Source organism: Plectropomus leopardus, chromosome 4 (genome assembly GCF_026936395.1).
Source record: "Plectropomus leopardus strain MGB_pleo_1.0 chromosome 4, ASM2693639v1, whole genome shotgun sequence".
Classification (NCBI taxonomy): domain Eukaryota; kingdom Metazoa; phylum Chordata; class Actinopteri; order Perciformes; family Serranidae; genus Plectropomus; species Plectropomus leopardus.
In genome coordinates this window covers 14,013,894-14,036,401 of record NC_142179.1, presented here as the reverse complement: position 1 = coordinate 14,036,401, position 22,508 = coordinate 14,013,894, and the positions used below count along the sequence as shown (strand labels likewise).

Here is a 22,508-nt window from a genome sequence, read left to right as displayed (position 1 = left end):
TGACTTTTGATACTTATTCTGCTGATACTACTGTACTTTAAAGATTTTTATGCAGGGTTTTTACTAGTAGTAGAGTAGGCTATTTTCTGTGGTATTGCTAGAAGATCTGAATAGGTTAACCAAAGTTTCCAGTAATTGTGCTTTTTGTTTGAATTATTTTTAGAGATCTGTTGGAGTAAAATAACAGTAATTAACAAGAGAACGTCATTAGACAAAATCGGAAAATAGACAAAAGTCTGTAAATCTCATGAATACTTCTTTTCATGTTGTTACTTGTCAGCTTCTGAGAATTATTCCTTAAAAGGTCCTCAAATATGATATGTATCTATAATAATGCTATATTCCATTATTTGGTTGACATCAAATATTTCCTCTGGTCAATCTTTTCAAAGCTGATCAGAATCAACATTTAAACTCCACTTGTCTTAAAGACAAGACAAATAATTTGCTCAGTGACAAAAAGATTGCTGAATTATTCACATATCTTTATTAGTTCTGCTGAATTTTAACAAAGGGGTGGTTTTAATCAAGCCAGAACAGTACTAGTAACATAAATGCAAACAATAAATTTGAAACATGTATAAAATTGGTAGCATTTTGTTCTCTAAACAATGCAATACTGTAACTACATTTATCACCTACATCAAAAGGAACATCATTTTTGGACAGGGTTGCTATGATTGCACCATTATGGTAGGCCAATAGGCTATCTACACAGTTAAAAAAAACACATAAAGGAAAGCTCAAATGGCACATATTTTCTCTGTCAGTTCACCATAATATAATAACAGTAATAAAGATGATAATACTATGTAATACCTTAGAGATAAGTTAATATTCTTGAGCAACATCTTTGTATGCTGGCATAAACAACACATATAAAAGCCATGATATTCACATCTGAGTCTACTGTACATCATAACTTGTGTGTAGGACACTACATAGTGCAGTTAGCCTCAATGCTCCCGTTAAAGAGGCAGACTTTCCATTTTTCAGTTTTTTTTCTTCTCCCCTGCTTTGTCTAAATGAACTATACAGAAGAAAGTAGAGTTTTCCAGGATATACAGACTCCCTCAGTTTGAATTTTCAGCCTTGCTGCCTTTGTATCAAGCTTTGATGTACATCTACTTGTACTTAAAGCCCCCCCAAAAATCCCTTTGCTCTTAATATATCTTCACTTGCTCTATTGCCACTAGTCCCTCTATCCTCAATCTCATAAGCTGAAGCTTTTCATATGTATACACACATGCACACACCCTCTCTCTCTATCTCTCTCGCTCACACACATACACACATTTACAATCTATAACTATTATAAGTTTTCTTTCTAGTATATCATACATTCTATAAATTTTATTATTTTTTTAACTTTGGGGACTGATTTCTCAGATTTCTTGGCTGTAAATCCACAAAGTGAACAACACAATTATCATAATAACCAAATTCAAATTGTGTGCTTTCTTTCACATTCTCCTTGCAGCTCAATGAGAAAAAAATTTGAGTTGGAAGCGCTGTAAAAGCTCTCTAATGACCTCTAGAGTTTGACTTTAGTCACTGCAAGCGATCCACAGTGAAACCAGGTTCTCCCATGTCTTAAACATATTCTATATTCAGTTGGGGTTGATTATCTGTTAAACATATCTATTTAATTCAATTTGTAGAAAATATAAACTCTGTTGGTCTTAATGATGTGTTTAAATGGGTCATGCATGTCAGACCCTGTGCATGAAATGAGTTGAAAACTGAATCAAGAATCAGTCTGTGTGACCTTTAACATTGATATCTGCTGGGATTTAAATGAAATACCAGCCCTGTGTAATACTGGTTTGCTGATATTACAGTTAAAGCATTGAAAATGATAATCACACCCTTGATTTTTTTCAAAAATCATCTATTCCCAGCATTAGTTATTATCATACACATGCCGGAAACAATGAAGTAAGGCGCTCTCTGGCCAAAAATGCAAGTTAACATCACACACTCTGACCACTATTTCTACTTTTACATTACCAGTGACACAGACTTACAATGAATAAATACCGCATAATATTCTTGTTGATAATTTCTGACAATATCCCTGATTGTCTTGGTCCTTTTCTAGCATTGGGCATTAAACGACCCCTGTATTAGTGCTGTCATCTTAACATTGTCGTTTAACATTTTGCTTTCTGCCATCCATCAGTGTGGCACACTTCTCATGAACACTGATTAGGTAGGATGTAGCAGTGTGCAACTAATGAGAGAAAGGCTGCTTTAGGAGGTTGAAAAATAGATTGAATGGAGTTCAACTTCCTGTTCAGGTGATCTGCTTGTTATTGATAATGTTGGAATCGGCCTTTGTTGCCGTCTGGTGTCTATAGTTGCTTTGAAAAGTATGTCAGACTGTTCTGATTTATTCTATTGTAGACTGAAAGGTTTTTTAACTGATTGCTGAAGTAGTTTTTCGTGAGATGCCTTGTCACTGTGAGTGTGTTGAATTTGTCATGGAAATGTCTTTATATCTCAGTGGACTCTATCCTCTCCAGGCGTGAGGGTCCTGCCCAGGGATTGGCAAGCTGGTGGAGAGACGGAGGGCCCTTCTGGTCTTCACAAGGTGGGGAGATGGTGAGGGCGATGGGGCCAGGGAGAGAGGGTGGAGGCTGAGGAGACAGAGGCGAGAGGGCTGGTGGTGGAGGAGGAGAATTGGAGGAGGTGGGAGAGGTGGTGGTGGTAGTAGTAATAGTGGTTGTGGTGGATGTTGTGGTTGGTTTGGCTCCCAGCTGGCTCATTCGTTTCTCCAAGGCTTGGTTCTTCTGCAGCGTTTCCACATAGCTCAGCTGCAGCTGTGCCTGGTATTTCAAAACCCGTTCCTTCTCGTCCTGCCAGGTGTGCCGCTCCTGGTCAAAGTTGAGGGCCTGACGTTCCCGTTGCTGTCGCTCCAGGCGCAATGCGGCCTGCAGCTGCTCTAGCTGCCTGCGCAGCTCCCCTGCCTCATCCCAGTGACCCTCTTGACCTCGCTGCGCCTGGTGGCCATCCTGACGCAGTTGCACCTCCTGGCAGAGTTGGGCTTCGTGACGTAGTTGCGCCTCTTGTCGCATTTGGGCCTCATGGCAAAGCTGGGCCTCCTGACGGAGCTGCACCTCTTGCCGCAGCTGTGCTTCTTGGCGTAGTTGGGCTTCATGGCGGAGATGAGCCTCCTGACGAAGCTGGGCATCCTGCCGGAGTTGAGCCTCCGGTCGGATTTGGGCATCCTGACGCATCCGGATGTCCTGCTGCATGTGGGAATCTTGCCGCTGCTGCACGTCACGCCATTGAGCTTCTTCACGTTGCTGTCTCTCCTGTCTCTGAGCTTCCTGCCTTTGGGCTTTGGCTTCATCACTCTGAAGACTCAGCAGGGTGTCAGATGTGGGGGTGAGAGAGTTGGTCGAGGGCTCAGTGGGGTTACGCGGGCAGTGGACCATTCCCCAAGGCGGCAACAGTCCTGCAGCAGCTAAGTTAGGGCTCACGACAACTTCTGCTCCTCTGCTCACTTCACTCAGAGCCCGCTTTAAACTAAGCACCTCTGCCTCGAAAACACCCAGCTTCTCTCTGAGGATGGACACCTGTAGAAAGGATATAATATATGAAAATATATGGAAATATTAGTATAGGAGTATTTGATCTGCAGTGTGTAAGGTCAAATCAAGGTCAGCATTTTGAAGGTGCATAATCACACACAAGGTGTTTCTCAATGGCTCCCCACATTTGCTGGCCCCTTGACTGAACTCCTTAGTGTTTTTAAGACGCTGTGGCTCACTCATTTTTTAAACTAGTGCAAAGGTAGTGGTATTTTGTCAAACTAGACTATGTAAGGCATCTATTGGCACTAACCATGTTGGCATAGCTTGTTGGTAAACAAGCTAAATAATGCTCCTAATTCAGGCTAAATTTTGGCGAGGGAACAACAGGCATGGACATTTTTAAAGGGGTCCTTTGAACTTTCACCTCAAAATATCTGGATGAAAGTGTTCTCAAGAATCTCACATAAATGTGACAAGGCTTGATCAATAGTAAATGTTTTGTTCCTTACAATTAACATAGTCCTTCAAATTAAAGCTGAATATTTGTCTTTCTAAAGACAACAGATAACCAGCCTACGTGAAGAAAACAGATCGCTTAACATAGACTGTGGTTCCCAACTGGTCTAGAGTTCTCATTAGTCATTTGTTCAAGGTTCACATTATGAATAACCACAGTTTTATTTCACAAAATGTAAACAACATGTTGGCTTAGAACACAAAGAAATAAAAAAATACCTCAAGAATAAATACCAGCAGGACTTCAGAATAAAAGCTCTGCGCTGGAAAATCACTGTAATTAAAAATAATGTGTGTTTTTTTTTTTTTACAAACTGTGATTACGAGTCACTTGTGGTGCATTTACAATGGACCCACGACCCACTTTTGGACTGCTACCCACCAGTTGGAAACTGAATTGGAATAGAATAAAATAGAATAAAAAGAGCAGAAGAGCAGAATAAAATAGCAAACAGCACACAAAAACACAATAAGCATAAACAATACATACAGTAGTTATATACATACATACAGATGATGTGCTAAACCATTAACACAGCCATGCAAATGAATATGCATTCAGCTGTGCTAATTGTACATACATGCATGAATGCAAGCATACAAGTCTATGCACACTTGCAATGGCATTGCATGGCTGACAGCAGCAGTGACAGATGTATCAGCTGAGAATATAGTACAGACAGAGAAAGTAGAGGGTTTTGCTGGATACTTATTCCAGACAAGTAGCATATTAATCTGTAGTCTGACATCATTTTATATTAAAATATTACATTTAAACTTGCTTATCAACTTGAGTCCATAATATGTCTGATTAATGTTGCAGAGCATTGTGATGGCGCTCTGAATCATGTGGATGCATTTGATGCTGATCCTTGAGGAATAAAATGCAGGTTGCCCTGGAGCTCGTAATGAATGACATAAATTGTACTTGAATAGACACGAATGCTGCCCTTAAATGCACTGCCTCTTTAGTAATGGAATACACATCATATGTACATATCATACGCGCTTGAGCTGCTTATGAGCTCTTACAGCACAAAGGAAAAAAAATGCTCCAGATGTAATGTATAATGTTGCCCAATCCTCAATTTGTCCTAGTCTCCTCGCCAAGTTTCTGGAATCCCTCCGAAGGATTTCGAGGATTTAAATGCTCAACAATCTAGATTTAGTGGTAAACATCCCAATCCTGCAATCACGCTTCTAGTAAACTGTATTTTGACTGCTTTGGATAGTAATCAACATTGCGTTGCTCTTTTTATAGACCCCTCTAAAGCCTATGATAAAGTCGACCATTCCCTGCAACTACACAAGATTTTCATAGGCCAAGAAAAATGTAGCCTTACATCCTAATGCCTGTGGTGAGTGTCATGCATTTTTTTGGTTTTATACACCACTGAGGGAGATTCTGGTGACCATATAGTGAGAATGATATCTTTGTTCATAAATACTACTAATATGCAATTCTACTCTGATGACAAAGTTAAGAATTTCCAACTAGATACTGAACCAAACTAATGGACTTAAATGTAATTTTATTATTATTATAACGTTATAAAGGGCATAAACTTTGGCTAACTGGTGATAAAAGCATATGTATGTATGTTTTCATTTTTTTATTATTTGAATTTATCTATCATTGTGTGCTTCTATCATTGTATGCTTTTGCTTGCTTACCTGATAACTAGTTTCTTGGGTTATTTATTTATTATCTTCAAGCACTTGATTTTGTCGTTATTTCTAATTGCCAAAACAGGCTTGAAGTATTTTTTAGCTGTCTTGTTTTAAAATCTTCTGGCCGCCAAAAAAATTTAATAAAACATAACATTGAGAAAAGATCCTACAGCATTTCTCTGTCTCCACGTTTAGTCCATGGTTGCATTTTATCATTTGATTTGTGCAAACATACTGGAAGTCATGTTATCAAACAATGAGGTGGCACTAATTTTTCTTCATGACAAGACCTGACTGTATTGAGAGCAAGAAAAGACAAAGATTTTGATGGGTGGAGAGAGAATCAGGACCAAGGACAAAGACAGGGTGAGACCGAGTCAAAACCAAAACACCTAATGTGAGTCGCACACCACGTGACACACTTAAGGTAAAATGTGAATGCAAACCATAAGCACTCCTCAAATTGATCTAAAAAAATCAACATTCCCATAAAAACACCCACAGAAAATAAATGAAGATTTTACTTCATTCAACTTTTTGCACGCATACTTTTCATATGCATGCATGCATCAGTGCTTTTTCTGTAAGCAAACAAATGCAAAATAACATTCAAGAGCTAAAGTCTACTTAACCATCTTTATTCAAAGGTTTTTCTTCTGCAAAGGAAATTCAGTGATATTCCTACAATTGTGGTCTGAAAATAAAATATAAAGTCCTCTTTGTTGGAGACTGAAACAAGTCAAAATGGGTTGATTTCAAGATGAGACCAGGACCTTAAAAAAGTTTTAAAAAAACTTAAAAAAAAAAACTATATTTGAGATTATAATAATAACATATTTTAAACTGTGTTACAAAATTTTTAACCACTTTTAGAAGGTCCTATCTTCTTCTATCTTTTAATCTAATTATATCTTTTCTAATAAATATCTAATTTTCAGGGGTAATACTGTAGTTCTTTTTATTTTTTATTTTTTGCTAACATCTGAGTCATTTCCTCTTTCGTTGCTCATTGCCTTCTTTCCGTGTTTTCCAGGATTCAAAGTATTAAAAAAGTGGACCTGAGACCACTTTAAAGTACCACTAGCCTTACGTTTTGGTTATAATGCCAATTCAGGCTTCTGACAAACAGTTAGTTATTTTATTATGTTTGGAGACTGTTATCCTCTGTAAGTGATCCATCTGTTTGTGTTTCCCTGTTATTTCTAATCCTCAGTGTTAAACCCCGCTGAGTATTAATGAATGTGTAAATGAAAACCCACCTCTGACAGAGTCCTCCTCAGCTCTCCCTCACACTTCTCCAGCTCCAGACTCTTGGTGCTGTAGGAGTCCTTCAGGCCCAGCATGGTCTCCTCCCGCTCCCTCAGCTGGGCGTTGAGCTCCTTCAGCTGTCCTCTCAGAGCCACCATCTCTCCAGCTCGCTGGGTCACTTCAGCCTGACTCTCCCTCAGCTGCTGCTTCAGCAGGGAGATCTCTCCTGCCTTCTGACACACCTGCCACATCAACAATGAGTCAGTGGGTGAATCTTTTTTCTTTTTTTAACATTTAGTACTATTTGTAGTAAATATACTCTCTATCACAATGCATACAAGTGGGTTGCTTGTGCACACACACTTATAGCTGCTTCACACATACACCCTTACACTCACGCTGCTCCACTGCTCAGTCTACCATGATGTAACCCTGATAACATTTTACTGAACTAGTCAAGCGCACCAACTCATATACTCATATCTCACCTCCCACTTGGTCTCCTCTAGACGAGGCAAGATGTCAGCCTGCTCCTTCCTGTAATCCAGACACTTTCTCTCCAATTCCTCTCTCTGGGCCAACAGAGCCGCCATCTCCTCCTGGAGCCTCCTCTTGTCCTGGGACAGACGGCTTATCTGAGCCTGCAGGGCAGTCTGGGAGCGCTGAGCTCGGCGGGTAACCTGCAGACAAAATGGACATATAGTACATATTATGTTGGAGCATCAAATGCATTTAAAACTACACCTCAAGCTGAAGCATCCGACCAGTCTTTGGAAAGATCTACAACTGAATTATGTCCACAATATTTTATTTTATTTTATTTAATTTTAAAAATAAAACTGAAATTAATGTAAGTTTCAGTTTTGATTAAACATTTATGTTCTGAGTTACTGAGTTTTTCAATTCCAAATTCTAAATTTAGACTGAAGAATATTTTAATTTTTATCGTAAATGCATATCGGTTCCAAATATTGTTTACTGGTCTCATTAAGTACTAATAATCAGTATCAGTATCGGCCCTGAAATAAACAATATCGGTTGACCCCCAGTGTGCACATGCACAACACAGCTTACACCTAACATGTAGCAAGAGACTGCAAAGATATACAAAGCAAATAGATGTGACTTTGAATGTTTCACAAGCATTCATTTTATCTCTATATATCCAAGTGTTTCTTTTCAGCACTGCCTCTTCAACAAGGAGATTCTGTTGTTGCATTTGAACTCAAGATGTGAGTAAAGAAAAATAAACTGCATAGACATCCCACGGATGTTTAGTCAGATCAAAATACGAAGTGAGGTCACCTGCTGCAGTCGCGAAGCGTAGTTTTGTCTCAGCTCGTCCATCTGTCGCTCCCAGACACGTTGTTTCTCCTCAAACACCTGAATGATTGCTGCCTCACTTTGGTCCAGGTTTCTGCGCATATGCTGCACCTAGAAGAAAAGAAAAGGCCACAAAGCAGCCGGTTAGTTGGTAAAGATACAAGAAATCCAACTTGGATCATAAAATGTGGGACAACTAAACTACTCAACATCTCAACTGATCCCTAAAATGTTGGTAAATAACAGCCTGCTTTTTGGTATGAAGTGTAAAACAACTTCATATCAGATATTTTAGAGCGGCGTCTGACCTCTTGCTCTTTCTCCCACAAGCGGTCCTCGAGGTCCTGGATGATGTCATCGGAGGAGGGGGAGGGGCGTAGAGGTGCTGGGGCATCGCTCAGGTGGCTCAGCCTCTGATAGGATGAGGAGCTTTTACCCGAGGAGGACCGGCCACTGTCTGAGGCGCTGAGCCCGTTCTGGAGGAAAGAACCACACCGTTATTAACCCTTTGAAACCTAAATCGATATCAGCTTTCTTGTGTTGCCTTTCACAAGCATTTGAGACCTTTGACACCTGAGCAAACTGGTTTGATTTCTATTGAAAATGTAGAAAAAAAGGCAATAAGTGACTAAAATAATAATTAAAAAAATATATATGCAGCATTATTAACTACTTATTATGAACTTTTAATATCTATTATCTTACTTTCCTATTCATTTTCAGCTTGTTTCTGTCCTCTCCCTGTCTCTCTCGCTCTCCCTCCCTTTCTTTCACCCCAACGCACGCACGCACAAACACAAAAACACATGAAAACAGGAAAAATGTCCAAAAAAATAATTATTCTAAATATTCATTTTTAAAAAAAAAATATTTATTTGAGCTATTTCCAAGTAATTTCCTTTTTTCTTTTATTTTTATTTCTATTTTTTACTTACTAAAAAAGCTAATTATCAGGAAACTGTCTTGTAACTTTAACTAATTTCATGCAATTTTGGGGGGATCATCTTTTTAAAAAAGATGCTTAATGTCTTTTTTCCAATTTATTCAGGTTTCAAAGGGTTAAAGGTGACAACAGCTCAGTAGTAGACTGAGTATCGATGATGGCCTTACCTGGTAGCCGGGCTTTTCCAGCTTATCCAGGCCTGCAGCTGCCCCAACCATGCCCAACCTGTTGATGTGGCTGGTGGAAGCACTGAGAGGCCCCAGGACCGCTGGGGGCCCGCAACCGGACCCGGAGCCCGTATAGGTGGGCAGGCTGGTCAGGGAGTTCCTCCCTGAGTCAGACATCCCTCCCTGAACCACTTCATTCCCATTTCCCCCGCCCTCACTTCTGCTGACCCTCACTGGGCTGTCCTGGTCCAGGAGCAGGGCCTCTGGGACCTCTCCTGATTCTCCTCCTGCTCCGTCCCTGCCTCTCCTGCCTCCTCTGCTCTCACTGAACCCTTCACTCCTTGCCTCAGTCTTGCCCTCGCTCCCGGCCCCTCCTGCCTGGCCCACCAGGTTCTGCATGGAGTGGAAGCTCTTGGGAACCACTGGCTTGAAGGCAGAGGGACGAACGAGGCCTGAGTTGTTCTGCATCGCCTACGAGAGAGACGGAGGAAGGAAGGGAAGACAAAAAAAGGAATGAGAGATACACTAATGGTGCTCGCACACAAAAGTACACTCTAGTGGAAGTCAGAAGGATAAAATTCAGTTTTTTGGTCTGTTTAACATCATAACATTTTGGTTAGAGGCCTGTTAGAGGTCTGCCGTTAACACAAGCTGAAGAGACTTTCACATTTTGTTTTACGTCAAAAAATATATCAGTAATTACCCCACTCATAAATTTTTTAGCTTTCAAATGTCTTAAAAAAGGCAGTTGCTGACAAGTAGCTAAATGAGACTTTGTCATCACACTAAACATGGCTTTACAACCTCGTCGTGGTGCCAATGCTAAGGCATTGAGGGACCGTAGTGTAGTTTTTTATCACCTAATGCTAGCTTTTTATTTCTGGCGATTGCATTTAAGCTTCAAAAATCACAAAAGTGTTCTTTTGTCTGGGTCCAGACCTTTGAATCCAATCACTCCACTGAGTTGACTTACTCTTCTAGCATCTTGACACAGAAAACATTTTTTTGTTTTGAATGCCATCAATCCAATAAGTGCTGTGGGGCACTTACGATTAGCCAATCAGTGCCAGCAGTGGGACTGATGTTAAACGTTATCAAGTTCAGCGCCAGAACCAATGAAGAAGTATAACAGTAACGCTGACTGGGATAAACAAGATAGATGCTGATAGATGTTATCAAGGGTTTTTTAGGTCGACATGTCTTCACAATATTGCCTGACATAGTTTTTTTTAACTTGGCTCCGCTCACTTTTGAAACCCTGGTAAAACCAGTATGTTGGCATGGCCACATATCAGCGTGAAGTTAAACTGACTTTAGATTCAGGGTGTATCTTAGCGGGTCTTTTAATTTTTCTTGTTTAAGGCTCACTAAAAGCATATATAAACATGCTTTTTAGTCCTTTCCTGTAGTAACATAATTTTGTGTTTTATATTGCTTGTTTTTGAGTTGCATATTTTTGTCTGTGAGTTTTGTTGCTGCGTGTCTTGGCCAGGACACTTTTGAAAAAAGAGATTTTGAATCTCAAGAGTTTTTTTCTGTTTAAATAAAGGGTTAAATAAAATAAAACAAAATTAAAAGACTGATTAGGAAAAATCCAGTCCCCTAAACCATGAAAATTGGCTGGAGTGCAGACAGGTAATGTCAGACTGAAGATGGAAACGTAGTGTTTTGTCTGATATCAGGAAAATAAATTGGAATCAGATGTTTGTGAAGTGTGATTGGTGGCTATAATCATTCCCTCCATCAATACTGACCGTCCCGATCCTTTTACTTCGAGTTTGTCCAGTGCTAATATGTGATTTCAGCAGTTTTACATAGATGACTGACCCCCAGGTTGGGATCCACAATCTTGAAGTACCTGCTCCAGTTTTCCCGACACTGGCAGGATCTTTGGCGGGTTGTGGTTCGGAGGGTTATGGCTGCCTGGGTTGTTCTCACTGTCAACTCTGGCGGCTGCCATCTCTCTGTGCTGGTGTTGGTTCATGCCAACGCTGTTCTTCTCATTTGCTCCTCGGCCCACAATGTTCCCACAAACATCTAACCCTGCAGCCTGCATTTCCCTCTCCCTCTCCCTCTCCATCCTCTCGTTCTCCAGCCTCTCTCTTTCCCTCTCCCTCTCCCTTTCCCTCTCTCGTTCCCTCTCCCTTTCTATCTTCTCTCTCTCGATCCTCTCTCTTTCCCTCTCTCTAGCTCTCTCCCTCTCCCGCTCCCTCTCTCGCTCCAGCCTCTCTCTCTCCACCCGCTCCCGCTCCCTCTCCCGGTTCCTCTCCCTTTCTCGCTCCCTCTCCAACCTTTCTCTGTCCCAGTCTCGGTCCCGGTCCCTGTCTCTCCCCCTCTCACGCTGTCTCTCCCTCTCCCACTCCCTCTCCCGCCGGCCTGCTCCGTTGCCACACTCCAACTGGTTGTTGTTGGATGGGGCCGTCATGGTACATTCAGTGTTGGTGGATGAGGCTGTTTCGGTGGGCCGGTCAGTCCCGGTACAGGTCCCAGTCCCAATACTAACACTCCCTCGTTCATCGCTAGACGCCGTCCCGTCAGATATAGTCGCCGGAGGGCGGGGTAGCCGCTCTGCGCTGCAGCTGCGGTCGGCAGGGCAACGGCGAGAGAGAGGAGGTGCTCGGGGCAGCGTGGTCCTCGTACCCACAGACTTCATGGCAAACTCCTGCTCTCCTGCCACCCCACTGCCAACACTGCCCATAGTGGGGTCAAAGGTCAGGGATTAGAGGTTAGGAGTCAGGTTTGGGGAGGGTCACAGATACATTTGGAAGTAGTGTGGGTCATCACAACCTAATGCAGGTAGTGGGGGCACACACACTAGAGGAACACAGAAAAACGAAAGGTGTTATACAATATTGTAATTGCATAATAACTAGTTATACAATAATAGCTAATGCAGAGGAGACTCCAGCCCACATACTGGGGCAGCGTGGTCCTCCCACCATGATAAAAATGAAACAGGTCTGACAGAAAAATTTGGACAAATATGTGTATAGTTAGGGCAGAAATAAAGTGCATAAATGAAACTTGTCCTCCAGTTTAACGATAAAACCACAGTGTTACTTTCTGTTTATGGCATACACTTTGTTGATAAGAATGAGGATACTCAGTTACTTTTGAATATTTAGTTTGTGTGCTGGGTGATTCTTGGAGGTTGCTCAAACCAATACAGCGCTAAACAGAAAATTCACCGGATCTTGTGTCCATTAGCATCATTGAACTGGAGGCAGGCACCAGTTTGTTTGCATTTTTTGGACATACATACAGGAACACCTGTGTACAGCACAACAGAAAACAACAGCCCTGCAATAAATCACATTTTTTAAAGTTCATAATGTTCGAATTTTGATTCAATCTAAAATCTATATCAGACAGATATTGCTTTACTTCCTCATTGTTTAGGGTTTCACAGAACCCACTGCTCTTCTGTGTGTGTTAAAATAATAACAATAACTGCCATCAGCCATTTTTTTTCGTTAAGATGTTTTTTCGTTTCTTTTTACCCTATTAAAAACCCATATCACAAAAAAAACATCAAAAGATATACCATGCAGAATTTTCCTAAAAAACAATGTATTGCCTCAAGGAGAAGTAATCACTCTAAGTGATCACTTATGACCAACTAGAAGTATGTGCTGGTGTATTTTTTCTGCAGAGATTCTGTCCTTTGTCTGAATTTTCTTGTTTTCTGTGTTGGGGATGTTTGTGTACCATCACAGCGCTCAGGTATGGTGGATAGCAAAAGGTAGTGACAAGTTGCCAGACCGTTAGTAGCAGGCATCTAACAGACACGGTGCTGGAAAAAACAACAACAAAACAAACAAACAAAAAAAAAACAAAACGCAAATATTGTGAGGTAAAATGCCAATCAAGGGATTCTGGGTCTGGATTTTACTTTCACTTTCACCAGCGAGTGTGTTTACAAACGGTAACTGAAATCCTGTATGGTATGCTTTTATGAGGTAACCCTCCTATTGCCACAAACTGGACTTCCACATTTAGTAAAGCTGACAGCATGTGGATATGATAATGCTATTTCACCACAAAATAAAAATATTTAATGATTAATATGTTATATGGAGCATGCATTAACACAATATATATACATTTTGGATGCTAAAATAGTCATACATATGCAGACAAAGAAATATACATGACTTATGCTATGTTTCAGATCAATTACTCCCTATTGCACCACTTATGATTACTTATAAACAAAAATCCAAATTATTTTGAATGTGGATTTAGGATAGTGCTGTGTTAAAAGTTCTGCCAAAACTAATCACAGATTAGATTAAGCACAAAACATATGAAAATCAAAACCAGGTTTGTGAGCAATTCTCGTAAAAACTAGGAAAAGTCATAAAGTATCAATCAGATTAAACAATGTTAAGTGTTTTTTAGGGCTGTTTAAAACATCTAAAAATAATCTTACAAGATAACTGAAACACCTTACATTTAAGTGCAGAACAATCCAACGCAAAATACCACAAACTATGACCTCAATATCAACATCTCAACACTGTTTTCTACTCAAAAGTGATTCATTGCAATGCTGTTGTATTAGTTTGCACGAGGCTGTTCCTGTTAATGTGTCCATCCACTTAATTGCCAGTTTATCAGGTACACCTGTCAAAACTTAATTCAGTCTTTTTTGTTTTTTAAAACTGTTTTAGAGAGGTGTTTATTTAACTTTACAGCTGTAGTTTTTAGTGCTGTTGAAATGTACAGCACTGTATTATGGCCCTGTTTTAAAATCCACTATAGTACCATTAGTACTGGTCTACCCTTATTAATATAAGTAAATAAGTAATTATTAGCAACAGCTCTCAGAATAATGGAGGACAAATCAACAGCACTACAGCCTCCAAATAACCAAAACATCAAATCAGCACCTCTTTAAAATGGTTTAAGGATTGGTTTAAGGACCTGTTGTATTAGATTCAAATATTTTTAGCTTGGTGTACATAATAAACTGGTAACTGAGCGCATACTCAGAGGCGGTAGTTTGTAGTCGAACTGTACTACATAATACTGAGAGGTGTTTAGTATTCTGTCAAGTTCAATTAATATCAGTGAGAGTTGACTAAATATTAGAAACACCTCTCAGTGGGCGTCCTGGTGCTCTAAGATGCTGACCATGTAACGGCAACATCCATCTATACGAGTCCAGTCTGGGACATTTGTTGCACATCATCTACAACCCTTTACACAAGCACTGTCTCCTATCTAGTAAAGGCAAAAGTGTCCAAAAATACTAAGAGACACATTGCAGTGCAATGCAACACAACTCAACGTCCCACCAAAATGCAGCCTCCAGAAATGACAACAACTACTATTGTTGCATTAGACTGCACCGTAAAATCTGACAAGTTGATCATACTTAAAATGATCTCGAAAAATTGCCTTGAAACAGTTAAGTTAATACAACTATTAATCGGGATTTGTTTACTGTATATGTAAGTGTTAAGTATTTACTTAATTTTGTGAAGTTGTTGCAACTTAAAAATGACAAGTGGAATTACCTTGTCATTTCCAAGTGTTTACAACTTCAGCAAACTAAGTGAGTCTGACTAAACGTGATCAAAACAAAGAGGACTTTGCCAATTATCAAGTTAGAAGATCAGCAAGTTCTGTTTTGTTAACATGTTTAAGAAAATACAAATATGACTGACTTGTTTTGCAACCAGCAAAATAAAGACATATAGCACTTCGGTAATTGAAGTTGCTAAAACTTAGAAACTTTGATTTATTAAACTTTGATTTTTTTTTTTAAATTGCACCAACTTAACACAATTAAGTAAATATAATTTTAACTATTTAAAGCAAACTTAACAATAAGATATAAAGTAAAGGTAAATTAAGACTAATAGTTATATTTACCTATATTTTTTTCAAGGAATTCGCATCCCTAAATAATTTTAAGTAAAATCAACGTGTCAGATTTTAGAATGTGTATTAGTTTTAAACAGGTGTAGCTAATAAACTGGCCATATTGTGCATAGGCTATTTTGTTTGTATGGATATCGTCTGCAGCCACGAAAACGTCATGTATTAAAGAGCTTCCTCACATATGAACATTCACATCCCCAAAATTGTGGCTTATCACAGATAGATAGACGCAGTCATGCCAGTGCACCTCCCCTCCTCAGCCCATTTACTAGAGGTTTACTTCCACTTGGGTGAATAGTAGTAGTAGTAAAATACACTGCCTATCTATCTGCTGCTCTGCCTCAATCCCCTCCCCTCACGACTCCCCCTCTCTCTCCCCTTTTCTCTGCATCCCTGGGCGGCAAGGGCGGCTTTAGCAGCATCCGCATCAAGCCCTGAATCGACTGCGCTCCCAAACAATTACTCGCTAGGCCCCGTGACGAGGAACAAGCGCACGAGCCTCGCTGAATCAAAAAATACATCCAGATTAAAATGCACAGCGTCATTGACATTGACGACAGCGGCTTTGATTTACCGATTGTAGCATCCTGGCGGTCCATCATCAAAGGCTACTCACTATTTTGCAGCTCGGCGGCTTGTAAGATGGCAGCCTCAATAAACAATATTGTCACAAGGCACGGCAACGTCAGTCCTGGTCGGCCGGGCTCTGTGTTATTCTGCGATGTTGCCGTAGGTCGGTTACATTAGGGATGCTGTCTTCGACCGCTGTCAGCGTCGGATGCTGATGATGGAGTCGGTCGGTTGATACGCGCATCAGCTGAGAGACACACACCCACCTCTGGTCCCGCCCCTCCGGCTGCATGAGACAAACGCCCCCTTTTGGCATCCATCCAGTGCTCTCCCTCGGGAAAAGCCTATAGAGTCATATACAGTCCGCGTGACGGATGGATGGATGGATGGATGGATGGATGGATACAGTAGTAGTAGTTCACTGGGTGCATCACCAGACAAATGCTTGTTTTATTTAATATTTGTAGCCTGCAGCATATTAATAACTGAGTTATTTTTATTAATGGGCCATAATAATAATAATAGTTGTCATAATTTTTTTGTTTGTTGTTGTTTTGTTTTTTTTGTTTTTTTAGAAATATTTGTTTTGTTTTAATGGCCCTGCTCTTGTTTAGAGTTATTTAGTGTTTAAGTAATTGCGTGCATCTCAGTTTGGGGTCACTCATAAATCATGACAGCTTGGATGGATGGATGGATGGATGGATACAGTAATGGAAGTCCACTGGGTGCATCACCAGAAAAATGCTCGTTTTAATTAATATTTTTACCCTGTAGTATATTAACAACTCAATTAATGGGCCATTATTGTTATTATTATTGTTATTATTATTATTATTATTATTATGGAGTGTGATTATTCATGTTGTTGTTAGAAAATATGTTTGTTTAAATGACACTGCTCTATTTAGAATATATTTATTTGTGTATTATTATTAGCATTATTATTATTAATTTAACAAGAAGAAAAATTCTTGTTAAATTAACAAGAATTTCTAATTTAGGAAATACTTTATTTACATATTGGAATTTAACAGGCAGACATGTTTACGCTACAAACTGTTTTACTTTCACATTATTATTTCTCAGCCAAGACAAGTAAGAAGAAGAAGAAGAACAATAACAACAACAGCAAGTAGAAGAATGGGTTAATACTATTTTTGTTGGTTTTATTTCTTTATTTACTCAGATAATATGTTTTGTTTTAATTGCCCTGCTCTAGTTTATAGTAAATTTACTTTTTGAGTCTTTCTTAGCATCTCAGTTTGGTGTTGTCCATAAATCTCTACTATAATTAAAAGTACTGCATTGAAAATGTTACTTGAGTTTTGAAAGTACATGTACTCATTGCAGAAAATTGACCCCTTTGACTATTAGATATTACATGATTAGATTAGTTGGTTGAGGTGGAACTGATTTTTGAACAGTTTTACATTGGACTGCAACTATTATTTTCGTGAACTAATCATTTCAGCTGTAATTGCATAAACTGTTGGGTAGTTTAGTTTCTAACAAAGCAACAACATTTTAAAAGCTATTTTTATCTTTGTATGCAAAAATCTATTTTAGTTTGTAGAGTAACTAAAGCTGTCATGGTAATGTAGTAATGTACAAGTACCTCATATTTGTACTTAAGTATAGTGCTTGAGATTGAACTTCCACCATACTTAGAGGAGAACCCCAACAATTTACTATTGAACTTCCATAAAGTTGGTGGACTGGTGAGTTTTTTTTCTTTTTTTTTTAAATAGTAAAAAACAAAAAAACAAAAAGAAAAAAAAAACGATGCAAAGTGCAAAACATCCTGATTATTATTTCCTGACATAGGTCAAGCTACAAATAAACTGGATCCTACACTTCCCATCATGCAACTCCACAGTGTCTTTTCTTGGACCTGCCTAGTAAACACTCTGTTCAGTCGAAACTACCCACATGTAAAGTGTAATCAATGGATGTATCTATAGAAATTACTTAAAATGTCTTGACTCAACTTAATTTAACTCAATATTAGGTAGGTTATCCTGGTTTTGTGTACAAAAGAAGGATCCGTCTGCTCTTCAGCGGTCTCTAACAGACGTGTCAGTCCTCAATCAGTCACAGTGTGTTGCACACTGTGACTGCTTGTCATCTTTACTTTGCGTTTGCTAGATGCCTCCTTCACTTTTTCTGCATTCTGTCTTTTTTATGCATGACCTGACCTTTGTTAGATAGCAGTTTCCTTAACTCAACTGTCTTTTTTCTCCTCTATTTCCAGGTTTGTTTTGTCCAGACTAATACTTGTTAGTATTTGGTGTTTTTCACACAGACACAACAATGGACAATTCCTTAATGAAATGCTTTCATCCGGTCTTTCATTGTGGAACTTCTGTTCTTCACATTTTTAATGTCTTTGTATCATTTTTGGCAGAAACACTTGAGCTTTACTGAATTCTCTTGTTTTTTTGTGTCTGTACCTCTTGGCAGTGCTGCTAAATCACTAGATAAGAGGACACAACAATACTACAAAACTACAACTCTAGGTCTACTCCACCTTAACCATTGCGTAATAGACTGCTATAGATTCACGTTTCAATTGTAATTTGCCTGAAATTCATATTTTTCATGTTGTGCTTTCTACTGTTGTCTTTCAGCATTTGAAATAAAAAAATATTTGTATCTCTGCAGTAATAGTATCATTTGGTCTTACCTTTTTTCTCTCTTTTTCTTCCTTTTTTTCCTGCTGTGGTGAGCAGCGCTGGTCTTCCCCCTGCAGGATGGGAAAGGAACATCCAGGGCCAAAAGCACAAATGAGTAAATCCAAAACTCCAAAGCACTTCCTTTTGTAGAAAGACATCCTACAACATGCCACGGTTACAGGAGTATGTGTGTAATTTAGGGAGATTTAAGTCCAGGTTTAAACTTCTCAGAGGACAGTTATAGAACTGCATTATCCTTTTTTATGATGCATTTACTTCCCCCATAACAGTTTTCTATAGGGTGAAGTCAGGTATTGTGGTCAATTTTTGGTAGATTACCAAGAAAAACACTTAAAATTCTGCAGATTACCTTTAGTTTTACTTTTATAACTTGTTATGATAATCTTCTATATTTCTATGGAGAAAATATGTTGTTAGGAAAAATGATGTAGAAACTCTGGACTTTTAAATATGTCAAGAGCCTCGACCTCACTCTGATAACATATTTAGGTAAAATGGGACAAACATGTTTTTTTAATGGTTAAATCCATTTATCAGTTCAGTCATTAATGCATTAAATCATAATACAACCTGTGGTAATTTATTAAAAAGGATCATCTGAATTTTCTGCCAGGCTTTCCCCGTTGTTTTGTTGCCTGCTTCTAACAATTATTGTTAAGTAATTGAGTAATTGAGTATTGTAGATGGCATGGACTCACAGATTTAATATTTCTTAAGTGATGAAAATACTAAAAATGTCATGATAGAATGGCACACAATAGCATAAGTCATAATTTCATGGCACCTGGTTGCTTAAAAACATGCTGGTTTTACTTTATAAAAATGTCCCATTTTAGCTTAATATTTTTGTTTGATTTGACCTGCGTGCATTAAGTACTGGACCAAAACCCTTTCCTATAAAAATTGAAGTGTATTGTGAAAATATTTTGATTATAAGTCAAACAGTTAACAGCAAGCAACATCCTAAAACCGTTCTTGTTGTTAAAACTCTTATTATTTTAGCTGCAGTACTTATTGCCCACATAAGACAATAAACATGCCACATGTCTGGGACCAATGGATTTCTGACTTTTTGCTCTGCCCATACTAATGATCAAAACCAATAAAAATGAATGTTGTTTAAAGAACATTTGTAGCAAAAACATGTTTGGTGACTGGTTGCAGTGCATGATGTAAAACGTTGTTTGTCTAATTTAACCTTAAGTCCCATTTTACCTGATTTCACCCTTGTTATGTATGAAGTGTTCTGCAGCACAATATCCATTTGTGAGGCCTCTTTTTCTGTTTCACTTGCATTACTGTCCACGAGGGGGCACTGGTGTCGTGTATTTGTCTGTACTGGGACTTTCACAGCTGCAACACTGCTGTAAGTAAGCATGGTGGGAAAAGACACTGCAGTGAGGAGTACCTGAATCTCTCAGGTCTCCAAGAAGAATCTGGCACCCTTTGGCCACTGTGGGGCACTACCACCCACTTTAGATAAATTCGGCTCTAGTTTTCTGTGTATTTTTGTCCCCACAAATATCGCTAAAGGCAAAGACTGCTATTACTACATTGACATTAAATGGTGTGGTAGGATTGGTCCTTTAACCATTTTAAACCTGCGCAAATTGGTTTGACTTCCTTAGAAAACATGGGTAGAAAGCAATGAGCAAGTTAACAAGACATGGCCCAAAAAATGAGCATGAAATTCGTAAAAAAAAAAATAGCATGAAATTAATTTAAAAAAAAAAACCCAAACAAAAACAAAACAAAAAATTAGCTAGGAAATTACTTGAAAATAAGCACACAAGAAGAAAAGTAAAACAACAAAATAAACAAGAAAATGCCCTACAAAATAAAAATTAAAAAAAAGAAAAATATATGTATACATATTTGTTTCTGTAACATAATTTAAATATATGGTTAAAATAATTACATATGCAGTTTTCTGGACAATTTTCCTTTCTTTTTCAGCCAGTTTTCTTGTCACTGTTTACTAACATAGCTGGAAATTTCCAGAACTCTCATTAAAAATTACCTGCCTTGGTTTGTCTCCAGCAGTGCTCTGCAGTTTGGCAGCCATCTTGCCTCTTCATACCATCCACCCTCTCGTCCACATTCACCTCCTGATGAGAAACTGAGCTCTACAGCTCTGAACTACATCACATATGAAACGTACAAATGTGACATTTCCATGGTTTGCAGAAACGAACAATGCCAATATTTTATTCTGGTGACTGGACTGTACTGTACACGAGCATGCACACATACATACAAGTGAAATTATTAAGTTATTTTAAATTACATAAAATCATCTACTAGCTAGCTACCATTTAGAAGATTGTAAAGGTTTAAAAGAAAAAAAGCAAAAAAGAAGCTGAAAGGTACTATACCTCTACATTTAACCATCTTGTATGCATGGCAACACATGGTATTTCTAATAAGCGATTAGTTTTCAACCTTGCGCCTCTAAGTGGCATTACTGTCGCAAAGACTAGCCACAGACAAGCGATCGGCACAAAACAACACACACAACATTGAGGAGAGAAGAACCATTTTCACTGAAGAGGTGAATTGATTTTATAATGATTTTAGTTATATCTCATTTATTTTAAAATGAAAGAAACCGATAGTTTAAGTAACCTAGCGTTACTTGATTTTGACTGTTGACTATGGACTCTGACTCTGTCAACATTCATATGCAATAATAATTGCTCATAAAATGTGATGTTCATTCCATATTTACTGCTGGAAAGTGAATTGTTCATTGCAAAAATTATTCCTTTGCTGCATGTAGCTGCATTGGAGCTGGTAAAACAAACACTGCAGTTCTCTTCCTGCTTTTGTCGACGCACTTCCTTTTGTGCCGCAAATCGTACCCAGAAGCAGGCAGAATTGCATAGTAAAAGCAAGGCTAATGGAAAATCAATTTTAACTCCGTTGTTTGTTTCATTGTTCTATAGCCATTACATTGCGTAATCAACATTAAATTCAGAACTAAAAAGTAAAATTCATATTATATCACCACAACTCCACAGGTGGACCCCCACTGCACCAGTCGCTCCCACTTCTGGAGGCTAACATCAACTGCAATGTTTAAAGAGAGAAAACTATAAATTCATGTACTACAACACAGGTTAAATAATTTAAAATGAGAATTGCAAAATGTAGTGTAAAATAACTGACAACCAGCACTTTTTCTGTGGATTAATGTTAATCTTAATCTAACACACTCTCATACCTTGCCACTCACTGCCACTCCTCCTGGCCTGTTAGGACCCTTCACACAATTCAGTCAATCTGCAATAAAAATACAACAAATTCAATATTTCAAAAAAAATTCAGTGTCTCAGGTTGTGTTTGAAGTCTTAATTTAACATAACAATGGAATAATTCTGTGAAAAAAGCACAGTTTGTTTGGCTCACCAGGGAAGCATGTGTACAGGAGTGCCCACAGATCAGGAATGAGGCTGACACACCTGTGCTTCATGAGCATTTTCAGTCTCAAATGTGTGCACTGTTTTGCTACGGTTTCCAAGTTAAATGACATGTTTCTTTAAAACATTGTGAAAGGTGTGTTTCAGCACCTTTAAAAACAGAGTTTACAAGTGTAAGTGTTTGTGCTTTGACAAACAGCAAAAAAGGGAAATGGGATACCCAGTAGGCAAAACAACAACAGAAAGACAGTAAAATAAATAAAACATAAATAAAAATAGATGAAAAGACAGAATGAAAAGACGACATCGCACAAGAGCCAGTCTATAAAGATGGGCTTAAGAAACAATTTAAAAGAAGTCACTGTTTCTGCGAGCCTGATGTCCTCAGCCAGGTCATTACAAAGTTGAGGGGCCCTTATGGCAAAGGCCCGGTCACCTTTGGTTTTAAGCATCGACTTTGGAACGGCCAGAAGGCCCCCACCTGAGGATCTATATAGCTGCGAACTGGCTCATACGGGGTACACATTTAT

At 38.8% G+C, this 22,508-nt stretch overlaps 1 protein-coding gene across 4 annotated transcripts; it reads right to left on the bottom strand.

Moving 5' to 3' along the window:
* Positions 1-464: 464 nt before the first annotated feature.
* Positions 465-21,974, bottom strand: lzts3b (leucine zipper, putative tumor suppressor family member 3b). Of its 4 annotated transcripts, XM_088076612.1 has the most exons (12): positions 21,783-21,974; positions 21,567-21,628; positions 20,580-20,698; positions 18,550-18,609; positions 15,871-16,210; positions 11,266-12,221; positions 9,408-9,878; positions 8,606-8,773; positions 8,280-8,408; positions 7,463-7,654; positions 6,986-7,216; positions 465-3,581 (listed from the first exon to the last, which is right to left on the bottom strand). In XM_088076612.1, exons 6-12 carry the CDS (start codon positions 12,103-12,105, stop codon positions 2,496-2,498), a joined length of 3,117 nt encoding a protein of 1,038 aa, XP_087932738.1. In that variant the 5' UTR covers positions 12,106-12,221; positions 15,871-16,210; positions 18,550-18,609; positions 20,580-20,698; positions 21,567-21,628; positions 21,783-21,974; the 3' UTR covers positions 465-2,495. The 4 variants fall into 4 exon arrangements, with proteins under 4 accessions (XP_087932738.1, XP_087932740.1, XP_087932739.1 ...); XM_088076614.1 differs by having other exon boundaries at positions 11,266-12,097; positions 20,580-21,628; XM_088076613.1 differs by having other exon boundaries at positions 15,913-16,210; positions 20,580-21,628.
* Positions 21,975-22,508: the final 534 nt, after the last annotated feature.

Excerpts from the sequence above, each read along its gene's own strand:
- lzts3b (XM_088076613.1), bottom strand. The coding sequence starts at position 12,105 with ATGGGCAGTGTTGGCAGTGGGGTGGCAGGAGAGCAGGAGTTTGCCATG. Across the intron at positions 8,774-9,407 it reads TGGAAAAGCCCGGCTACCAG|AACGGGCTCAGCGCCTCAGA; the intron begins GTAAGGCCATCA and ends TCTTTCCTCCAG. Across the intron at positions 7,217-7,462 it reads TAGAGGAGACCAAGTGGGAG|GTGTGTCAGAAGGCAGGAGA; the intron begins GTGAGATATGAG and ends TTGATGTGGCAG.